The sequence below is a fragment of the Halichoeres trimaculatus genome, unplaced genomic scaffold, assembly GCF_033239565.1.
Source record: "Halichoeres trimaculatus isolate MK-OKI-2021-1 unplaced genomic scaffold, fHalTri1.1 fHalTri1_scaffold_10, whole genome shotgun sequence".
NCBI classification, from domain to species: Eukaryota; Metazoa; Chordata; class Actinopteri; order Labriformes; family Labridae; genus Halichoeres; species Halichoeres trimaculatus.
In genome coordinates, this window is record NW_027437187.1 from 27057283 (window position 1) to 27076477 (window position 19195).

Genomic DNA, 19195 nt, shown 5'->3' on the forward strand with positions numbered 1-19195 from the left:
ACATTTATCAATGTCTGTGCTTAGAGAAAACACTCAGTGGTATTTTTATCACTGATCCCTCAGGTTCAGATCCATTTTCTTTTGCTGTGAAGCATAAACTTAAACTTATGTTGTTTGGTTCCATTTTTTTCTCTGAATATATGAAATACAGGGCTGGTGAGAAGATGTGTTCAGATCTTTGTTTACATTTTGATGATCTGCCAGGTATAGCGCTGTTTGGCTGCAGTTTTGAGGAAAAAAAATATGTCAAGTTAGAGTCTGATAACTTTTTAAAGAAATATTCAGACTTGGAAAGCATATATGGATTTGTTGTTGCTGGCAGGGTGCCTTCATATATCTCTCTTTTCTGAAGCTTATTCAGCCAAGTTGGCAAATCAACAATGAGGATGTATCTCTTCTGTAAAACAGTATGCAAGAGTTAAACTCCTTTGACTGGAAAATAGAACAAACATGCTGAGAAAAGCAGCGGTAATGGCATGAAGGATGTGATAAAAGAAGCATCCCATGCTTTAACAGAGGTATTACTGATGCAACAGAAGAGCCTAACCTATATGAGGCATTGTTGTAAGAAGATCTGTCTTCTGTTTCTTTTTGTGTGACTAGGAAAAGTGCGTGGATCGGCTAAAACAAGGAGCAGAGGCTGCAGGTGTGTTCAGCTGAGCTGGTGCTTTATTGCTCATGTATGTGAATGCACGTTATTCCATGATCTGGCTGAAATTCGGAACTCACTTGCAATGTAAAGTACTTGAGGATAGGTGATAATGCTACAAAAAGCAAAAGCAGAGTTTGCTTTTTCTACGATTACAGTATTTTCTGTATCCTTTTGTGTTATAAATCTGAGACTGTAAAAGGGAAACAGAATATTTGAGCCTGAGGAGGAAGAAAAGGATTAAGATATCTAAAACACTCATTTAAAAAACAACTATTCCATCAATATTGTAATGTGAGACCAGAACATGAGTATTTTTCCATGATTACAGCGCACCGAGATGGTTTATAACTCTCTCATGCTCCATCAGGATGTTCCCATGCACCTCAAGATGCTTCTTAAATGTCACTGAAAAACCTGGTTATGTAATCAGGTCAGGATGCTTAAGAACTTGACCCTCTAGGGCTGGATTTTCTCTAGATTGTTGAAAAAGACTGTAGAAACCACATTCCCAATCATCTAAAAGTCTGTACATAAACTTGGCACAAAAAGTAAAGCAATTTAGTTGTCTGGTTGATAATTACACTGTTGTAACAATGCTTCTTAACACCTATACTGTCCATTGTAGCAGAGCCCATGCTCACAGGTGCTGCCAATCAGATGCTAACCAGGCACCTGATTGGCAGCACCTGTGCTACCAGAAGCTCAAAACAAGAGTCAATAGCAAGAGCTGTGGAAGCAAACAAGAGACATAATTTCTTGAATTTTAAGTAATTTAAACTCCAGAAGTCAGCAGAACTTCTGCTCAAGTTTTCAAATTTTGAGCCGCTTCCTGCATGGATCACATGACTCACAGACTGCGCCTCGATAGGCCAAAGTCCATTCGGTTACAGTCAGGCTCGATTGCCTCACCTGTCCTGACAACCCCAGGTGTTACGAACTGAATCTTTCAATTTAATTTTGGATCTGAATTTGACAAGTTGAATGTGACTGATATTTCATTTTGAACATTTTTAAGTTATATTTTTACCTCTGCCAAGGAGGTTATGTTTTGTTTGGCTGTGAACAACATAACTCAAAAAGTAACAAACAGATCTTGATGAAATTTCCAAGAAATGTTCAAAATGGGATAAAGAAGAAGTGATTCAATTTTGGAGGTGATCCGGATCACCTCAAGGATTGTTTCAAAGGATTCTTTATCATTGTGAGATAGGGCAGTTTTCACTAAATGTGTATACAACTCCAAGATAAATGGTCGGATTGCTTTTCAAAACAATACTAGACCAGGTCACTATAATTTCTGACGGATGTAAAAGTACGATCTAGATCTTGGCAGTATTCTGGATAATAAGATCCGGAATATGAAACATGTACTGGGTCATCATAATTTTCAACACTGTCAGGTAACAAATTATCGTACAAACCTGAAACTAACACCAAATTGTAGCAGACAGTCTGCTGAAAGAATGTGTAACATTAAAGTAGGACTAAAGTGTTACATGACAGTTACAATATGCTTGGTGGAGGTCTGCCCTCTCTGACAACTATTCTGGTTAGAAGTGTATTCAAGCAACCCTAATCTTTTTGTTGTAGAATAACGAAACTTGATTTTTGGATCTGAATTTTAAAAGGAAAAATAAATTTAGATACATGGTTTTCAGAGTAAAATATATAAATATTTTTTAATTCAGTGGTGTTTTTGTTACAGTATTTATCATCCAGTGGTTGTTAAAATTAGGCTAATAATGTCTCTTATTTGATTCCATGCAGAGCAGAATAAGCTGTTTAGTATTGGTTGAGAAGACACGGAACATTTTTTTCATGGGCATCACCCACATACTCACAGCACTGTAATGCTTTATTAAAAAAGCTCCACTTTCGCTTGTTCCCAGACAGACACAAAAATAAATAAAAGTGAGAGAGCATCAAATGTTCTATCTATTAAAACTCTGATCCATACTTTTACAATCAGCTCATGTTCACAATCCAAACATATTTCTTTCAGCTGTTTGTAGAGATCAGCTTGAAGTGTTATAGACACTCCTCTTTCATGTTTCCAAAAAACTCTTCCCAGAATTTCTGTCATTTAGTCTCACTCCATAAATTAGCACCCTCACTGTACTTTGTTTATCTGTCTCTGCTGCTATCTGCTAGCCTTCCATCAGAGCTTGGCTGCTCCATGCTAACTCCCACACAGAGGAGAGGAGACAATTCCTCTCAGACAACAGAAGGGCCTGGCTGCAGCATTCGCCTGAATCCTGGCTGGCTCGACAATAAGTGTCTGTATCCTTGCAGCTTAGACTCGGTACACCAGCAGCAGCTGCTTTACTGCCCTTTTAATTAAGAATGCATGCTAACCTGAGCCCTCAGGCCTCTCGCAGCACTAGGTTAATAATCACAAGCTCAGGCTGCATTTTAAGAGGCCATGACCATGTATGCAAGGCTGAAGACAAATAAGTAGGTTTGTGTTTAAGCAGCATGAAGTGATTTGTGAGCTGAGTGGTTTGTTGATGGACGCTGGCGCTTTAAGGGACAGATTCTAATCCTTTGTAGACTCAGGAGGGAGATGTATGAGAGAGAAGCTGTGAGGTGGAGGGGGAGGAAACAGGGAGTCAACGCTGGATATTAGTGTGGCTCCAAAACAAGGCAGTGAAACTACAGGACCAGAGCCAGGGGAGGGCAGGCCGGCTAAAAACGAGGTGCCTGTCTGGAGTAAGAGGGTCATGCTGCTGATGACGCAGATTGGCGGAATAACAAAAATATCCCATCATAAACATGCCTGAGCTGCTCTGGTGTGTCAGCAAGCCCACCGGCCAAACTCCACAGAACCCCCACGGCTATGCTCCATCTCCCCGGGCCTCAGAGTGTCCGCCGGGGCCTGGGCTTTGACGCAGCGTCGCAGTCCTTCCCCACCACAAACCTCCAGGGGGTGAGAAAGACGAGGGAATGTATGCCCAACTGGTCGGATCTCCTTCCGATTCTAAGACCCTGACCTTAACTTAACCTCTTTTTTTTCCCCTCCTCCTTTCTCTCAAAGTCTCTGTTTCTCTCCATTTGTTACCCTCCCTCCCCTGGCTGTCTCTTCCTCCTTCTCAGTCTGTGTCCAAGTATGCGGTTACCTCCCTTAACCTCTTCCCAAGCTCTGTCTTCTCCTTTTTTTCAGATTTTCTTTTAAAATTCTTGGCTGCCGGTGAGCACTTGGGGTTTTATATGCAGAACAGAGCAGAGCAGACATGAGGTGCAGACCAATACTGTTTGTGTGGAGAGCGCTGATGTCAACACTACTTTTTTTTTTAAGTGTAATAACAAACAGCATTTTTATGTCATTGTTGTGCAAAAATATGCAATAAAAATGCTCTAAAAGGCTGTCTGACACACAATGAAACAGAACTTTAAAATGTGGCGTTACAAATGGCATTAGATGTAAGCTAACCTACAGAACATGCCGACACATCAACAGAGATTAATTAGAGAAAATGCTAAACATCGAGTTTAATTCACTCTTGTTGTTAACATTATTTTCATCCTGGCATCTATTTGTTTACTCATAATGTAAGTGTTGCTTACACTTACATTGCTGACCCACCCCTCACATTTTGTGTTGTTTGCGTTGACAGCTGGAAGTTCAGATGCAGCTCTGTCTGACAGATTGCTTTTCATCCAAACAACTTCTCCGTCTCCACGGTTAAGGAAAGCAGAAGCATTAACTGAATTGGAGTAAACTAAGTGTCAATTTGGTGGCAACTGCTGGATTAGTGGAGAAGGGAATGACAGCTGGGGAGGGAGGAAAAAAGGGAAATGTGGTTAACAAAGACTTAATCCTGAAAAGAACAGCTTTGCTGCTGTCTGGAATTATTTAGGATTCAGTAGGGGAGGTGTGTACACACAAATATTTAGTAAGAACTCAGCAAACTGCTTAGAGAAAAAGAAACTGCATGGCTTTTATGCACACTTTTACACTTTGAGTATTTTTAACTAATCACACAGGTATATTTCAGGCTCATGTCACATATTATCACCCACACATATTATCACCCAAGCTTTCATTTTTAACATGCAATGAAGGTCTGCGGAAGGTGCAGTCAATGTCACTTATATCCTCTTATATTCATACTTTTAATACATAATGAATGTGTTGAAGTCTTGGCTTCAGAGGAGTTTCTTTTTTTTTAATGAGCATCATTTGGTGACAGTCTTCCTAAATCTTATCCTTTTGAATGAGACTTTAAAGATGCTATGAGGAGGATCTGTTTTAGCTGCACTCCCTCGCCACTTTGTGGCCCGGAGTCTCCAGACATTGTCGTAAATAACTTTTAGCAAGGCGCGTGTTTATTTTGGAATTAAATGGAGATCGTATTGAAACAAATTTTGTTTGTTCAAAACAACCTTTTACTGGATACAATGCATCAGGGTAAGATATTTATCAGTACAATTATGTGGTGCTACGGTTTGAAACGTGGCATCAAGCAGACATAGCAGCGGCTATATGTAGCGCTGTCAGCAGCCTGGTGCTCCACATGTCTGTAGGCTAATGTGACAACAAGTTAACACAATCAATTTGTATGTAGTTTAGTAATCCTCTATATTTAGCGCAGCTGACAGCTCTACGACATGTGCGTAATGTGTAATGTTAGTAAATCCTTGTTATGTCCTGCCAGTCATCTACCAAGCAGAGATAACGTAACCTCACTCTTTATTTTATTTATAGACTCTCAAGTTTGAACAGACCACTGCAGAATAACTGCTGACTGTGGGCTGGAATGGACATTAGCCTTTAGCTCGGGCTGTATCATTCTCCCATTTAGCTTTCTTCTGCTCTTCTGTCCTTTTCTCTCTGACAGTTAAGCTCCTGTGTCCACAATCACTGCAAAATTAGTCACAGGAGTCATTTTCAGCAGAGAAAAACACAGATCTCTGTGTTTTATCTCTTCTCACTACTAAACTTCATCAGCCGGCGTGGTGTTGTCATAGAGACCTAGACATGCCGTAAATCAATCCGGTCCTGCTCAACCCGAAATGGAAGCTAAGAAGTGGCAACTTAAAATAGCCTGTAATCAGCAATATTGGTGCTGATAATGTCATTTTGAAGTGTGTATTATGATCAGGCATATATCTAAAAGGGAGCCTTTATCAAGATCACTTTCAAACTCCTCATAGCCCCTTTAAGTACTTCCCTTGGCTTCTTTTTATGCACCTATATTATCTGAACTGACAATAAACCCTTCCTGAATTTTAAACTGTGGAGCCTTAAATTGCACTTGGTCAGTATTATACTTCTTCAGGGCATTTTTCAACTATATCTGTAAAAATGCTTTTGAAAAGAAATTGCCTTACATGGCTTCATGGATTTCTGTTCATGATTCATGGGAGAATGTAAGCACATGTTTAAGACTGACTGGTCTCTTTTTAATCAGTCTGAAATTGAAGAATCATTAAGACCTTGGGTAAATAAGTTCAGTAATTGTTTTCTCTTAAACCCTTGAAGAGTTTGAGCTCATTTAACCCAGCAGTTTTCTTTGATCAGTTTAATGATTTTTGTTGTATTTTCAATAGTTGGACAGTTTTATTGAGCTGCATTTAAAAAAATAATCAGCATCAACCTGCACTCATAGGTCTGATGACCCCTTATCTTTCCCAAGTGATGAAATATCTTTTATTATTCATCCTATTTCAGCAGGAGACAGTAAACATTTTTGATTTGATTAACTGTCATCCTAAATGACAGAAAATCAAATTAAAAACTGTGACTGGCTACTGTTTAATACAAGTTAGGTTACTGCCATTTTAAATCACTGCTGACATAAATATCAGTCATGTTCTGAAATCTAAAGCTGAAATGGGAATGTTGTAAAGCATTCCCATGAGTGTTCTTCTTTTTCAGAGATTAATTAAAAAACCATAAACATTTTACCCGCCAAGATAACCATGTATGTAGAGCTTATATTCTTTCTATTTTAATACATACAGATGGCTGGACAGATATCCAGAAGCCCCTTGTGGCAAAATTTCACAGAGCCAAGTATATTTCTGTCTGCATTTGTTTAAAGAAATACTAAATCAAGATTATCCCTCGTAATTCTCATGTGTTTTTTTATTATAGGATTGTTGTACTTTGATTGTTTTTCTATCAAATACCAAAAAAAAAACCCAATGTGATATCAGCGTCATATATCTCTCATCATGCCTGTGTATGTTTGTGCCCTCATATCTCAAGACTTTATTGTGTCTAAGTGCATCGCTATGTGGGAGGAAATGTTTTCACTTGTCTCATAGGGGAGAAAATGTAGAGTCTTCTTCAGGGGAGAACTGTGGGTTTTTTTATGCAAAGTTTTTCTAGTGTTGGCATGCCATGATAAAACAGCAGACTAGAGAGAGAACTTCTTAATGAGACATCTTATGGTAAGAGAAATGGCAAAAAGCAAATTTTCTAGAGTAAAATTGTATTTAACAAGCCAAATTTGTGCCCTTGAAACACAAAGGTGGATGTGATTGTGTGTGTGAGAAGTGTCCAAACTCTGAACCTTTTTTCTGAAGTCATACAATGTACCAGCTTCGAACAGGAGAGAGAGTGCCCCCTATAGGAACATTACATTAAAAACAGTCATTCAAAACAACACTTCCATTCACACCCCTCACATCAAAAATGGTTTTGAAGTTGTACCCTCTTGAATAAATTCATTCATTGGCTTTTTTTAACGATTATCTGTGAAAAACTTAGAGGATTCAAATTGGAAAAAAATATGGGGAAGATATTTTTCTCATATTTGTTTCCTGCTCTAAAGGGCAGGGGTATTTAAGAGCCCATTGAAACGTGTCATGTGTGGGGCTCGGTGTGGACTCAACAACATGCACAAAAACAAGCCATTTGTCTTTCACAGGAAGTCTGATTCAGAGAAAAACAACATTAAGCCTTGGGGCGATTCACAAGGTTCACTTCAAGTGCACTGAGAAAAAAAAAATCTTCAGAGAGCTTCTTAAATGGTGGCTCATTAATGCCCCCTGTTGGCTAAAAAGTATATCACAAGAACTACAGAAAAATTCAGCCTCCAGGAGTTTTTTTTCTCTCCATTGGAAAGGTGAAGATTGAAACAAAGAAAACAAAAGTATCAGCCATGACAACTGATTCATTGACAGTGTACTTTCTCTTTTTCTCACTGTTGTCCTCCAAGTCTCTCCTTTCTCAGCTACAGGCTGTGGCTGAGAAAGGAGACAGGTTGGGAAACAAAAATTAGAGGTTGTACTGCGCACAAACTCACCGTGCTGTTGAAGACCACGCTGTGACCGTTGCCCACACTCTCGATGTGTGTGGCCAGGTTGAGACAGATAGCCCTGTGTCGGATGGCATCCATGGTCTGAGCATCAAAGAAGTCATGGGGCCTTGCTGGAGGAGGGAGAAGGGCAGAAACACGTCAGGCCAGAGTCACACAAACATATCACCAGAGCAGTCACTCTGGCACTGATAGACAAAAATACCATGGCTTTGAAAGACTTTCAGTAACAACCAGAACTACGTCACAGTCATCGCATGACTGATTAATACTTTTCCTTTGTGGTTTTTAAAAGTTGCCTTGCAGCATAGGAGAAAACCTCCTAATGCATAAAATGAAAAAAATTCAAATTAAAGTAGAAAGTGATGAGATTTTTATGGTTTAGTGGGTCTGAATGAATGCTTCGCTGCACAAATGAAATGGTGTGGATAGGTTTCTTTGCAGAAACTCATCTAAAAGTATGAAATTAAAAAAACAGAGAAAACTCTCAAGTTTAAACAGCCTTTCTTTTTTTAAGGATTTAAAAACTTGCCATAAAAAGTATGATTATTTCTGTTTTGATCAGGCCTCCTTTTCTGTTTTAAAAGGACCTGAGCACTCTGCATGAAGGTGATGCCAGTCAAATCTAAAGGGGTCTCAAAATGTAGGAAAGTGAACGTATGGAGGGCATTTGAAAGTCATAATAAGTGGGGGGCTCACTGGTTAATTCAAACGCCCCATACACAGAAGCTTAAGTCCTTGAAGTGGACAACAACCTCTGATGCCTTTCTGCATGTCATAGCCATAGACTGCACCTGGACACCATGGACACAGCAAGAGTTCACTGACAGTGAAGCTTCAGATTTAACATGCCCCCTGCTGTCCAGCAGTAGTATAGGTCATAACCTGTACCTCCCCCATGTTAACAGATGAAACAGAGGTCACAATCTGAGACTTTTCTTATCAGAAAGTTTCTGATGGAAAGATTTAGCATCAGTCCTGTGGCCCTTCAAACTAGGCTTTTAGACATGCCTTGGCTGCACCTGGGCAAGTATTAACACAGTCTTTTATCTAGGCAGAAATAAGATCCACCATTTTAAATACAGCCAATAACCTTCCTCCCCAGCAAGGTTAATGCAGTTAACAAAAACTAACAAAATAACATGTAACAAACATTTTCATTAACTGAAATAATAAAAATGAGGCTTTACAAAAAAAAAATGTTATTACAGTTTAAACTAGAGAAGTTGCATTTCCTTGCAGCAAATGCGTTGAAATGCTGAAGCTGGAAAAGTTTGAATAAAAGTGGAAAAAACTGAAAATGTAAAATAAAGGAAAAAAAAAATGTTAAGAGAAATGAGGAAAAGACAATGAGTGGATAAAGAAAGTGGATACAGTGGAAATGTAAATCAGCCTACAAAAGTTAAAATAATTAAATAAAAAGAGAGAGAAACCAAACAGTGAAATCTCAAAAATGTAGAAGAAAGCAGAAATCTATGATTAATGTGTAAATGAGATGAGGAGAATAGGACCAGTTTAATGTGTGAACAGAGTCTCGAGTCAAAGTCTGCAAAAGGTAGAAGCAGTTGAAGTTGAAGGAGTAGCAGCCTTTTTTGTTTGATTTGAGTCAAGTTTGAGAATTTTATGGCAGGTTAATCGGCAGTTTTTTTCAGTAGCAGCAGCTGCTTCTCTCAGTCAAATTGAAAACATTCCGCCCTCTGAGAGCAGGAGGAGAGGTGAAAAGAGTGAAAAGTTTGTGTCGCTTATACAGTGAAATCTCAAAAACAGTTGAAGATATTAAAAAAGTTATTACAGATATCAGTAGTGGAAAGATCAGTGAACATTTTAAAGCAAAAATGAAGTCTGTAAGTGGGAGTAAGCTGAAGTTAGAGCTTGTTGAAGTTGAAGCAGATTTTAGTCAGAGGAGCTGATATTTCCCATCTGTTTAACATAGAGAAATTTTTTTGGAAAAAGCTGAATAAATCAAAAAGTTTAATAGTTAGAAAAGTGAAAAGATATAGCACACTATTCCTAAACAAGCTGAATAGTTTAAAAGTTGAACGGTGAAAATCGGACAAAATTTGAAGGCTGTGAAAAGAGCCAAAAAACGTACGGAAGAATAAGAAGAAGTGGAATAAAGTCACAGGATAACAATATGTTGAAATGCTGAGTCAGCATTTCAACATAATAACTGAAACTGTACTGTGAGTTTGAAAAACCAACTAAAAAGAAGTAAACATTCAGGAAAAATGTCTCTGTCAATCCAACTCATTTGAATCAATCTGTCTACATAACATACTCTGACCATTTTTTATTTATTTTGTTTTCATTTTACCATCCACCCGGTGGCCAGATGGAATAATGACAGTTACTCTTTTTTATGGTTGGTGATCTGTCCACAATAAATACATTTTAAAAAATTGAATGAAGTTTTCAAGTATAATAACAAAATGCTTTTTTATGACATTTCTGAACCTCTACCCTGGAAACTCTCTATATTACAAAAAAGACAAAAACTAATACTGTAACTAATGAAATCTTATCTAGAACCTCAACTTTTCCCAAAAATAGGAACTTAACTAAACAAAAAAAAAGGTTTAGAAAAAAATTACTCAACTTATTAAAATTAAACAAAAAATAATTTAAAAAAAAACAAGTTAAAGTGAAATGAAAGGAAGAACTTCAATAACTGTAATTGCCTCAGTCTAGTACTCTTTCCTTTGTCCTGTCTGTAAAAAAAAACAAAAAAACAAACAAAAAAAACAACAACCCAGAGACAAAACACTGAAATCTGGCAATAAGAAAAAAAAACAAAAACAGAAAAGGTTTGATAATGACAAGATTTCATGTCAGATCCTGCAGATAAGTGATGTATATAAGACTTTTGTAAACACTTGATCCATTCTCGCAAAAGAGCATTTTGCTCCAGTGTAAGAAAATTAGTCACCTCACCATTTTCTATCTAGTTCACTACATTATAAAACAATTCACATGCATTTTTGAATTCCTTTTCATTACTTTATAGATGTTTGTCTAAAACTGTGTTCATTCGAACTGAAGTTCAGTTCTTAAAGGCAGCTTTGAATATTTCTGTTTCTTTTAATACCTTTTTTTTTTTTTTTTTTTTGCATTTGTTCAGGCCATCTTTGAATTAACTTTAAAAGAGTTTATCAAGTCCAGCTGAAGCGGTGGAAGATCTGACAAAGAGTTTTTTTAAATTAGTGATTACCTCGGGCACATGTGTGTCCACTGCATGCACTGAATTAGGTAAAATCACTTGTGTGGTCTCTCAAAAGAATACTCAAACATCAAAGGTAAAATCCCAGCGACAACAGTAGTTAAACAAAAGCTGCATAATGTGTGTAAGCAAGGTTTTGAATTTCACTACAGCTTTAAGTAACTTTACTTTAAGTTTATATATCAGTGTCCACAAAATGATCTATGCCTACAAACCAGGTTGAGTTAAGCAGTATAATCTATATGTTTTGGTGTAGTGGTCTAATGTACAATCTGAGGCAAACCTGGCAGTGAGTAGCTAACTTCAGGATCAACAAAATGTATCATCTAAGATGAACTGAAAAAGCCATAAAGCTCTTCCTTGACTCGCTGAACATTGCTCTGATGAAGTACATCCAAACCCATAAGCCTGTGCACCTGTTTGTGTCTGTGTTAGCATGTGTGTGTGGTCCAGCCTAAGCCTCTCTGACAAAGAGGTCTTGAAAGCTGAGAAAAATCTGTTCCAGCACATCAAACTGAGCAGTATGTCACAAATGTTTCCAGCTTGTGATCCATGCCAAAAGGAAAAAGACAGAACCCACAACGACAAACATTTAGAACAGTTTTTGTTTGTGTGTCTGTTAGGTACGTACGTAGGGAGCACCTGCGTTTGTTCTTGAGCTTCTTCCTCTTGTTGAGTCCAGCCTTTGAGGGGGACTCCTCCTTCAGCTTGGCCTGGCTGGACATCTTGGAGGAGCTCTGCTGGCTGAAGTGGCTGGGGACATGGCGAGCTAACCCTCCTTGGGAAGCAAAGCTCGCGTTGCAGCCTCCAACCACACACTGCAGCAGAACACAATCACACACAAAACAAAAACTGTATGTTTAGCATGTGGTAACAACAAAAGTTTGAGAAAAAGGGGAGGTAAGATGATGGACACTAAAATTTCAAATCATTACAATGTGATTAAGCAGCAGCATCTGAGTATTTTTGATACCTTGAAGGGTTTATCTCCACTGTGGGTCAACATGTGTCTCTGAAGCCAACTTTGACTTGTGGATGGTGTGTTGTACACTTTACAACCCTTCCACAGACACACAAAAACCTAAGGGAAAAAGAGAAACAGTGATCAAAAAAGCCTAAGGAGCATACAAAGCATTAAAAAAATACATAAAGTGGAAATAAAAATGACAAAAAAGGGCCACACAGTGAAACAACCAGGGAAAGATAAACAAGTTAAGTTGCCAAAACTGTTTGGAAAGGGATTTTCTGAAAGGGACAGACATATCTATCTAATTATATATGTTGCATTGACTTGTCCTGACTTCAACTCTGTGGATTCTAGAGTTTCTTGAATGAGGCCTTCAGGTGGAGCTAGAAACGTGAATGTTAACAAGTACTAATCGCCCAGAATTCCTTACGAGACTCTGCATAGAAAACTTAAGTTATTTTGCAATGAAACATGTAAAAAGGGGCTTGAATGAAATAGCTCATTTGCTGGTTTACAGTCTACTGACCCCTCCTCTCTGCCCATCAACATGAATGCCTCGAATATGCTCTGCCAGGTCTGGACTGGAGTTGAAGCACTGTGGACAGAGGTCCCAGCAGCAGGGGTAAGCAACTGTTTTAGGCCCTGAAGAGCTGGCACTGCTCTGTCCATTCATCATTGCAGGGGTGGAGCGCCCACTGGATACCGTGCTGTCCATCTCCATCAGGGTGCTGCTGATACTGTGAGGAGACACAGGGAGGGGAAGAAGGAAAGAAGAGCAGTCAAATTGTTAAAGAATACAGCTCATAAAGCCATCAAGCATGTCTTCATAGCTATGAAGAACAGGTGCAGATACATCAAGTGGGCACCGTGCATGAAAGCCTCAGGCTGCAGCTGATTCTCCATGCATACCACTGTAATCACTCATGCCAAATCAATTTTATCTCAGTGTTTAATGCCTCTCACACTATGCATTCAATTTAATATGCTATTAACATGAATAAATAACATTAAGTGACTTATTGTTGGTTGCTCAGTATAAGAAACAAGGCCTGTATTCACGGCACATAATGAGTTTGAGACTTGGGTGCCCTTTATAACTTAAACACAGTTAAATATTACATTCAAACACTTTGCATTGACATTCTGAAAACCTTTTTAAACATGCAAACGTTTGCTGGTGAATTCTGAAGGATGTCAGACAGGTGGCAATTTAACCCGTAAAATTGAATTATTTACGATAATGTGCGCCTTCAAAGATAAAGATGGTAATATAATTTCTTTATATGACCCGTTTACACCCATTCATCTTCCATACAAACCTGTCCTCAGAGTCCATACGGCTCAACGGTTCCCCGTCCGAGGATGATATCTCCACGCTCGGCCGCCTCTTATCGCCCAGCTCCCCGTCCCCTCCACCGCTGGCTTTCTCCACATCCTCACAACCTGTTTTGCTTTTCTCACAGTCTATCCCCGAACACCGGCTGTCTTCCCCCGGTTCCTCCTTCGCCTCTTTAATTGTGTTTTCGTTGCCAGTCTCGTTACTGTCTCCAGGGCTTTCCTCCGCCTCTGGCTTATGCTCCGGTTCTTGCTCTGGCTCCTCCGCTGCAGCTGTCGCCTCCTGCTCGGCCGTTACAGCACCGTCGTCTGTCACAACCGCCTCGCTCGCGGCCTTGTCAGCAGCCGCTGCGGGCTTCTCCTCACCGGCCTCCGCGTCCACCTCTTCCATTTTCGGTTCCACACCACTACTTGGTAGCTCCTCTGTTTCCGGTTCGGGTAGGCCCTCTTTTTTGTCTTCACTGTTGTCCTTATTCGTCTCTACGGGCGGTTCATCATTTTCAACAGTCGGTGCTGGTGTCTCCTCTGTCTCCGGAGCAGCCATTTCAGCGGCGTACCGACGTACCGTGGGACACTTTCGTTATTAAAATTCAACCGTGGCACAGTCAAACGTTTCACCGCAGAAGAAGGGCGGAGTCACATCACACTGTCTCCTCTCTGATTGGTCAGAGGCGGCACGAGGAGGAGAAACGCAGGACGTTGGTATTTAAACTTTCCATGTGGTTCAGAAATCACATAGCTCTTCGCAAATAGAGGAACTACTGTACATATCCGTGAGTCTTGTTTGGGAAATATTTTTCATACATGATTTATATTTGGGATTTTATATTTACAAATACGATCGTAATTTTACATTTTCCCCAGGCTACAGAAATTCTGAATCACAAGTGGTGTTTCGTAAAATAGAATGATCAAGTCACAAAATATCATAATCTTACTAGAATTTCCACTCCGAATATCTTTAAAGCTCTTTTAAAAACGCCCCCAAAAGTAGCACTTACATAATCCTTGATCAAAGGTGGAATGTGTCATGGTACCTTTACAACTTTCTACCTCTTGCATTTGCAATATATGGCTTTTATGTCCTGTAAATGATAAAGCAGGACTTTTGTGACGATGTGAACACACAGACGTATAAATAGTATTTGTTTACCCCTTCTTTTTCATGAACTCAAACCTACTTTTATTATTAAACTGCAAGTAAACTGTGAGGTCAGAATTATTGTCACTGCTGCCTCACAGAGGATCTATTTAGTGAAAATAACCTCATGATTTTGGGGATATACTTAATATCTGTATCTGCTGTGTTAAACTTTTTTTTTTGTTCTGATGTAAATAATCTCAATCCACTTGGACATTGTCTGCAGTATAAGGAAAGTTTGCTAATGTTGTAGCAGTAAAAAGGCCACAAGAGGGAGCCACAGTTCTGAAATCAAACTGTCAGACAAGTGTAAGGACTAGACCCTGACTTGGTCAGCTGAATCATCACATCTGCATACTCTTGAAATATCCTGCGTCAGATTTGGTTATTAACACAAATTTCAGTTGAGCCATATGTTTCAATTCAGTCCATTTTACTATGACTAAATGTCAAAAATATATAAAACAGTACTTAGTCTAGAGATGAATAGACTTCAGCGTATGTAGATTTAAATGACTTGACCAGAATATCCACTTCACCTGACTACAAAGATGGTAAAAAAAAAAAAAACATCTTATTTTAAGAACAGCAACATTTATTTAACATGATATAAAACAGATGGAATATGAACATTTGCAAATCAAATCTAGTATGTAACCATAGGTTGGATACATATTTCCATCCTGCTATACCATGTACATTATATACACAGTAAACCTCTGATAATTACACTTTTTACACAAAGAAAAATATTAATCCTGGATCCACAAACAGTTTCACTTTATTGCTTTTTACATGTGCTAATCTTTATCATTTTAGTTCCAAGACTTCAAACTAACATCATAATATAGAGCCAAACTCTTGATTTATTTCCTTTTCTCGGTTTAAATATATCTCTCAGCAATAAAAAAGATAGTATAGAGGGACAAAAGCCTAAACATTCACATATTTGTCAGCAACAATGTGACAGGGCTTGCAGAGGAATCCCAAAGTTAAATTATTACAACCCAGAGACAAGATAGAATTACAAATAATTTCCTTTATAATCAGTCTGCAGCAATAAAATAGCCCCTTCTCTCATTGTAATATAGGGATCTATATACTTTATATATGTTTCTTCAGCATAGACAAATGTTCTTTACACTTGATAAATATGAATGGTGGGTTAATGGCAGCTGTGTGGAAAAACATGGCTTACTGAAAGTTTTGAGTGAACTGAATAATGTTCAGGTACTTGAGGAAACAGGTGTTAAATGAGGACCTTTCATCAGAGACATTTAGTCAAACTTCAAAGTTCAGTCTTTCAGCCTTATATCTATGTACAGTCGGCCCATATTTAAAACAACCAGATAAAACCATAAATAATAAAAAATAACCTTAAAAACAATGTACAAACTAAAAACTGAACTGTGTTGATGACAGTAACAGAGGTGAAGTGTCTCACCAGGTTGAGGAGAGTGTAGTGGCCCAGAGAGGACCAATAACAGAGAAATATCAGACAGATTGTGTTTTTTGGTAGCATTGGAGCTTAAGACGTCACAGTGAGAATACAGAAGTCAGAGGCTGACATCCCAGGGTTCAGAGTAGGCAGTTACTTTCTCTGTAGGCCGATGCCTTGTGCTGATGTTCTTGGGGAAGTCTTCTGAGGCAAGTTATACCACCAACACAGAGTCCTTCATGTGTAGCTTTTCACTGAGGCCAATGCTTGTGCTGTGAAGGAAAGAAAGAGATTTTAAAATGGAGCAAAAAAAAAAAAAAAAAAGAATAAAAAAAATAACTAACAAAACAGAAAAAAATACACAATAGATACCTCAAAAGTTTCAAAGAAACTCAGATGACCATTGTTGGATGGATTTATAATATACATCAACACAATCTAACACCATTAAACACTACTGCAAACCAACATGGTGCCTTTAATGTTCAGTTATTGTTAACAGTTAAAAGTGCTTTGTTCTAAGTTAAATAGAATAGTAGTGGTTTATATTTTAGCCTCCAAAAAGCCTACTGGGAGGCTTTTATTCCATGATTTTAGTTAAATTTGAACTTTAATTTTGTCTGTTTTGTTTTAAAAAGACAGGCTTTTTTATTTGTCCTATTATCTCATTGCTTTGTTGTTTGTTTGCCTTTCTTTTATTTATAGTGTGAAGCAATTACTTACTTGTATAAAAAGTGCTGCACATAGATTATTGATTATTAATAATGATATTAGTGCAAGCATTGACAACCAGGTGTTCAAAAAGATGCAACTACATGCTTTTAACAAGAAATTTAAACTTGTCTTATTGCATATTCCATTAAAATGAAATATTTGAGCTGGTGAGTTAGTTTGTCAAGCTAGAGAAATAGAATTGACCCTAATATGTTTTGCTAGCTCTAACGTAGGAAGCAAACACACACAGATTAGCAAGCTAGCTGTAACTTAACTATACTGCATTGATCTAGAAAAGGTTTTCTATGCTGGAGATGAAAGGTATACTGCTTGATGGACCTCACCAAGGTCCAACATTTCAACATTTCAACATTTATATTTGAGCGCAATCATTCATGGTTGACCTCAAAGATGCCCGCATCTTTTTGGCCAAGCTCACAAATGCAAATGGGCATGCTCCAGCTTGACAAGCACTTAAAGTTACACAGTCAGCAAAGTAAATGCTCATTGTACTAAATTCAAATTATGTCCAAAAACAGTGTTAAACATTAGGTAGAAATAGAAAATTACAGATGAGTCTTTGATTTTCTATAGATTGTATGAGTGTACTTCATATATTGTCCATCTGATTAGTTATGGAATTTAAAACCACAATAAAAGGTGTTAAAAGGGGGTAAAATTATGTGAAAAAAATTGTTTGACCCAGTCAACGTTCTGTGTTTCTACAGACACATGTAAGACATCCTGCTTAAACCCCTCATGCCGACATGCTCTTATTTTCTAAAGACAACATCAAAACACTGAAAACCATTGTGAATATGGACAAAACGTATTGATGAAGGCCCTTACTGGTGCTACTACACACACATGAAGTGAGACCCATCAGTGAGTTGAGGGGGTGTGTTAGGTGACTGTGGAAGGGGTGGGGGGGAGGACGACAGGCTTTTCACTGCAATGAAACAGAGCAACATGTTGAACAAACACACAGGCACACATAGAACAACAGAGATAAATCAAACAGGCAGTTAACAACTAAACAGTCAAGCCACATAGAAAATAAACACTGAAGTCAATGACATTAATGAAGAATCTACTACGATGATTAATGACTGAGCACTTGCACAAATGGAAGCAGCTGCAGTTTGATAACTCACATTAAGAACGTTGTGACCTCCAAGAACAAGACTCGCACAAACCATTGTTCTATCACATGCTTTTCTTCCACTCATCCTCCTTTTAATCTCTCAGGAGACGTACCTGCTACCAGCTTGCTGCGTTTGGAGGCCTCTGCTGCCAGCTCGTAGGAGATATTAATCATCTTCTCTTTCTCCTGCACGGTCACCTCCTCCACATTCTCCTCCTCTGGGCTTAGAGCCAAACTAGGTAGCACATTCTGCATGCTGGGAGTACACACAAACAAATGATCTCTGTGAGATATAGTTGATAAATATATGCAACTACTTATAACTCTTAGAAAAAACATGGTTTTATACAGAAAAATATGTGTTAATGTGGATTTCTACTTTAGTCTAAATGCCGTTCCTGTCTCCATTTGAGAAGAATCTCAGTTGAGCGAATACTACTCTTTAAAAATATCTTTCATTTAGAATTAAATCATATAAAATGATAAAAAGCGCCTTGGCATGCTCTAAATATGCACTTATCTGCAATATTCTAGTTGAAAAAATGATTTTCCCAACAGTGTGTCTCTAAATTATTATTTATCTATTTGTCTTCCAGTCACAGCAAACAGCTGCTCTGAAAGAAATCTTGTGTATAAGCTTTAAATCTTTGATTTGGTAAGTTTATGTCTTTGTATATATTTAATCAAACAAGACATTTTAATTTTAGATTCATTCAGAAAAAAAATACCATTATCATTTAAAATACTTGGCACAGATTAGACCATTTGTCATATAGATCAGTTAGTCTATTTCTAAAAAAAACAGGGTGCTCCCTGATGCAGTCTAGTTTTAATAATGTGGCTCAAACTGGTGACCCACCTCAATAAATTTGTGTGACTGGAGTCAGATGTCAGAAGTTAAAGTTGTCTACAGCCAAGAAAAGCATGTTACATTTTGGAAGAGACCTGAACGGGTAAATACTGTCTCAGGATAAAGAAAATTACCTAAGTCTGGCAAGCCTTCGCTTTGAAAGCCAATTAAAGAAGCTAACATTCAGATGAAAAGTCACTGGGCCTTTCATATAAGCACATGATTGTATGTTCGCTCCAAATCTAAAGCAATGATTAGTGCACCCTGATTGTGACAGTTTCTTTACCTGTTTTTAGCTATTAGAGCTTTGATGCGGTCGACTTTCCTCTGCTTATCAGCTTCTTGCTCAGGACTCAAAGCCTCCTCTGGGTCTGACTCCACGTACCGCTCAGGAATCAGCACTTTGTCTGGTACTGCGAGCTGAAAACACACAATACATAATATTCTGTATCAAAGTAACTAATGCGCTTAG

General features: G+C 38.3%; 2 protein-coding genes across 22 annotated transcripts in view; both read right to left on the reverse strand.

The window, feature by feature from the left end:
• The window catches only part of LOC141797173 (zinc finger protein aebp2-like), a 30811-nt gene extending 16712 nt beyond the window's left edge, over positions 1-14099 (reverse strand). Inside the window, exons 1-5 of the mRNA XM_074678624.1 lie at positions 13421-14099; positions 12628-12838; positions 12108-12215; positions 11766-11952; positions 7906-8030 (exon numbers count right to left, since the gene is read on the reverse strand). Coding sequence (XP_074534725.1) covers positions 7906-8030; positions 11766-11952; positions 12108-12215; positions 12628-12838; positions 13421-13980 — 1191 coding nt within the window. The 5' untranslated portion in view covers positions 13981-14099. The remainder of the gene's footprint in view (positions 1-7905; positions 8031-11765; positions 11953-12107; positions 12216-12627; positions 12839-13420) is intronic.
• Positions 14100-15245: 1146 nt separating this feature from the next.
• LOC141795967 (pleckstrin homology domain-containing family A member 5-like) overlaps positions 15246-19195 on the reverse strand; it is a 101346-nt gene continuing 97396 nt past the window's right edge. For 18 of the 21 annotated variants that reach the window (XM_074676790.1, XM_074676789.1, XM_074676786.1 and 15 more), the window contains 4 exons: positions 19010-19143; positions 17987-18129; positions 17579-17678; positions 15246-16287 (listed from right to left, as the gene is read on the reverse strand). In XM_074676790.1, coding sequence (XP_074532891.1) covers positions 17587-17678; positions 17987-18129; positions 19010-19143 — 369 coding nt within the window. In that variant the 3' untranslated portion in view covers positions 15246-16287; positions 17579-17586. Of the gene's footprint in view, positions 16288-17578; positions 17679-17986; positions 18130-19009; positions 19144-19195 lie in introns of those variants that run through there. The other 3 variants (XM_074676803.1, XM_074676804.1, XM_074676788.1) reach the window with 2 other exon arrangements.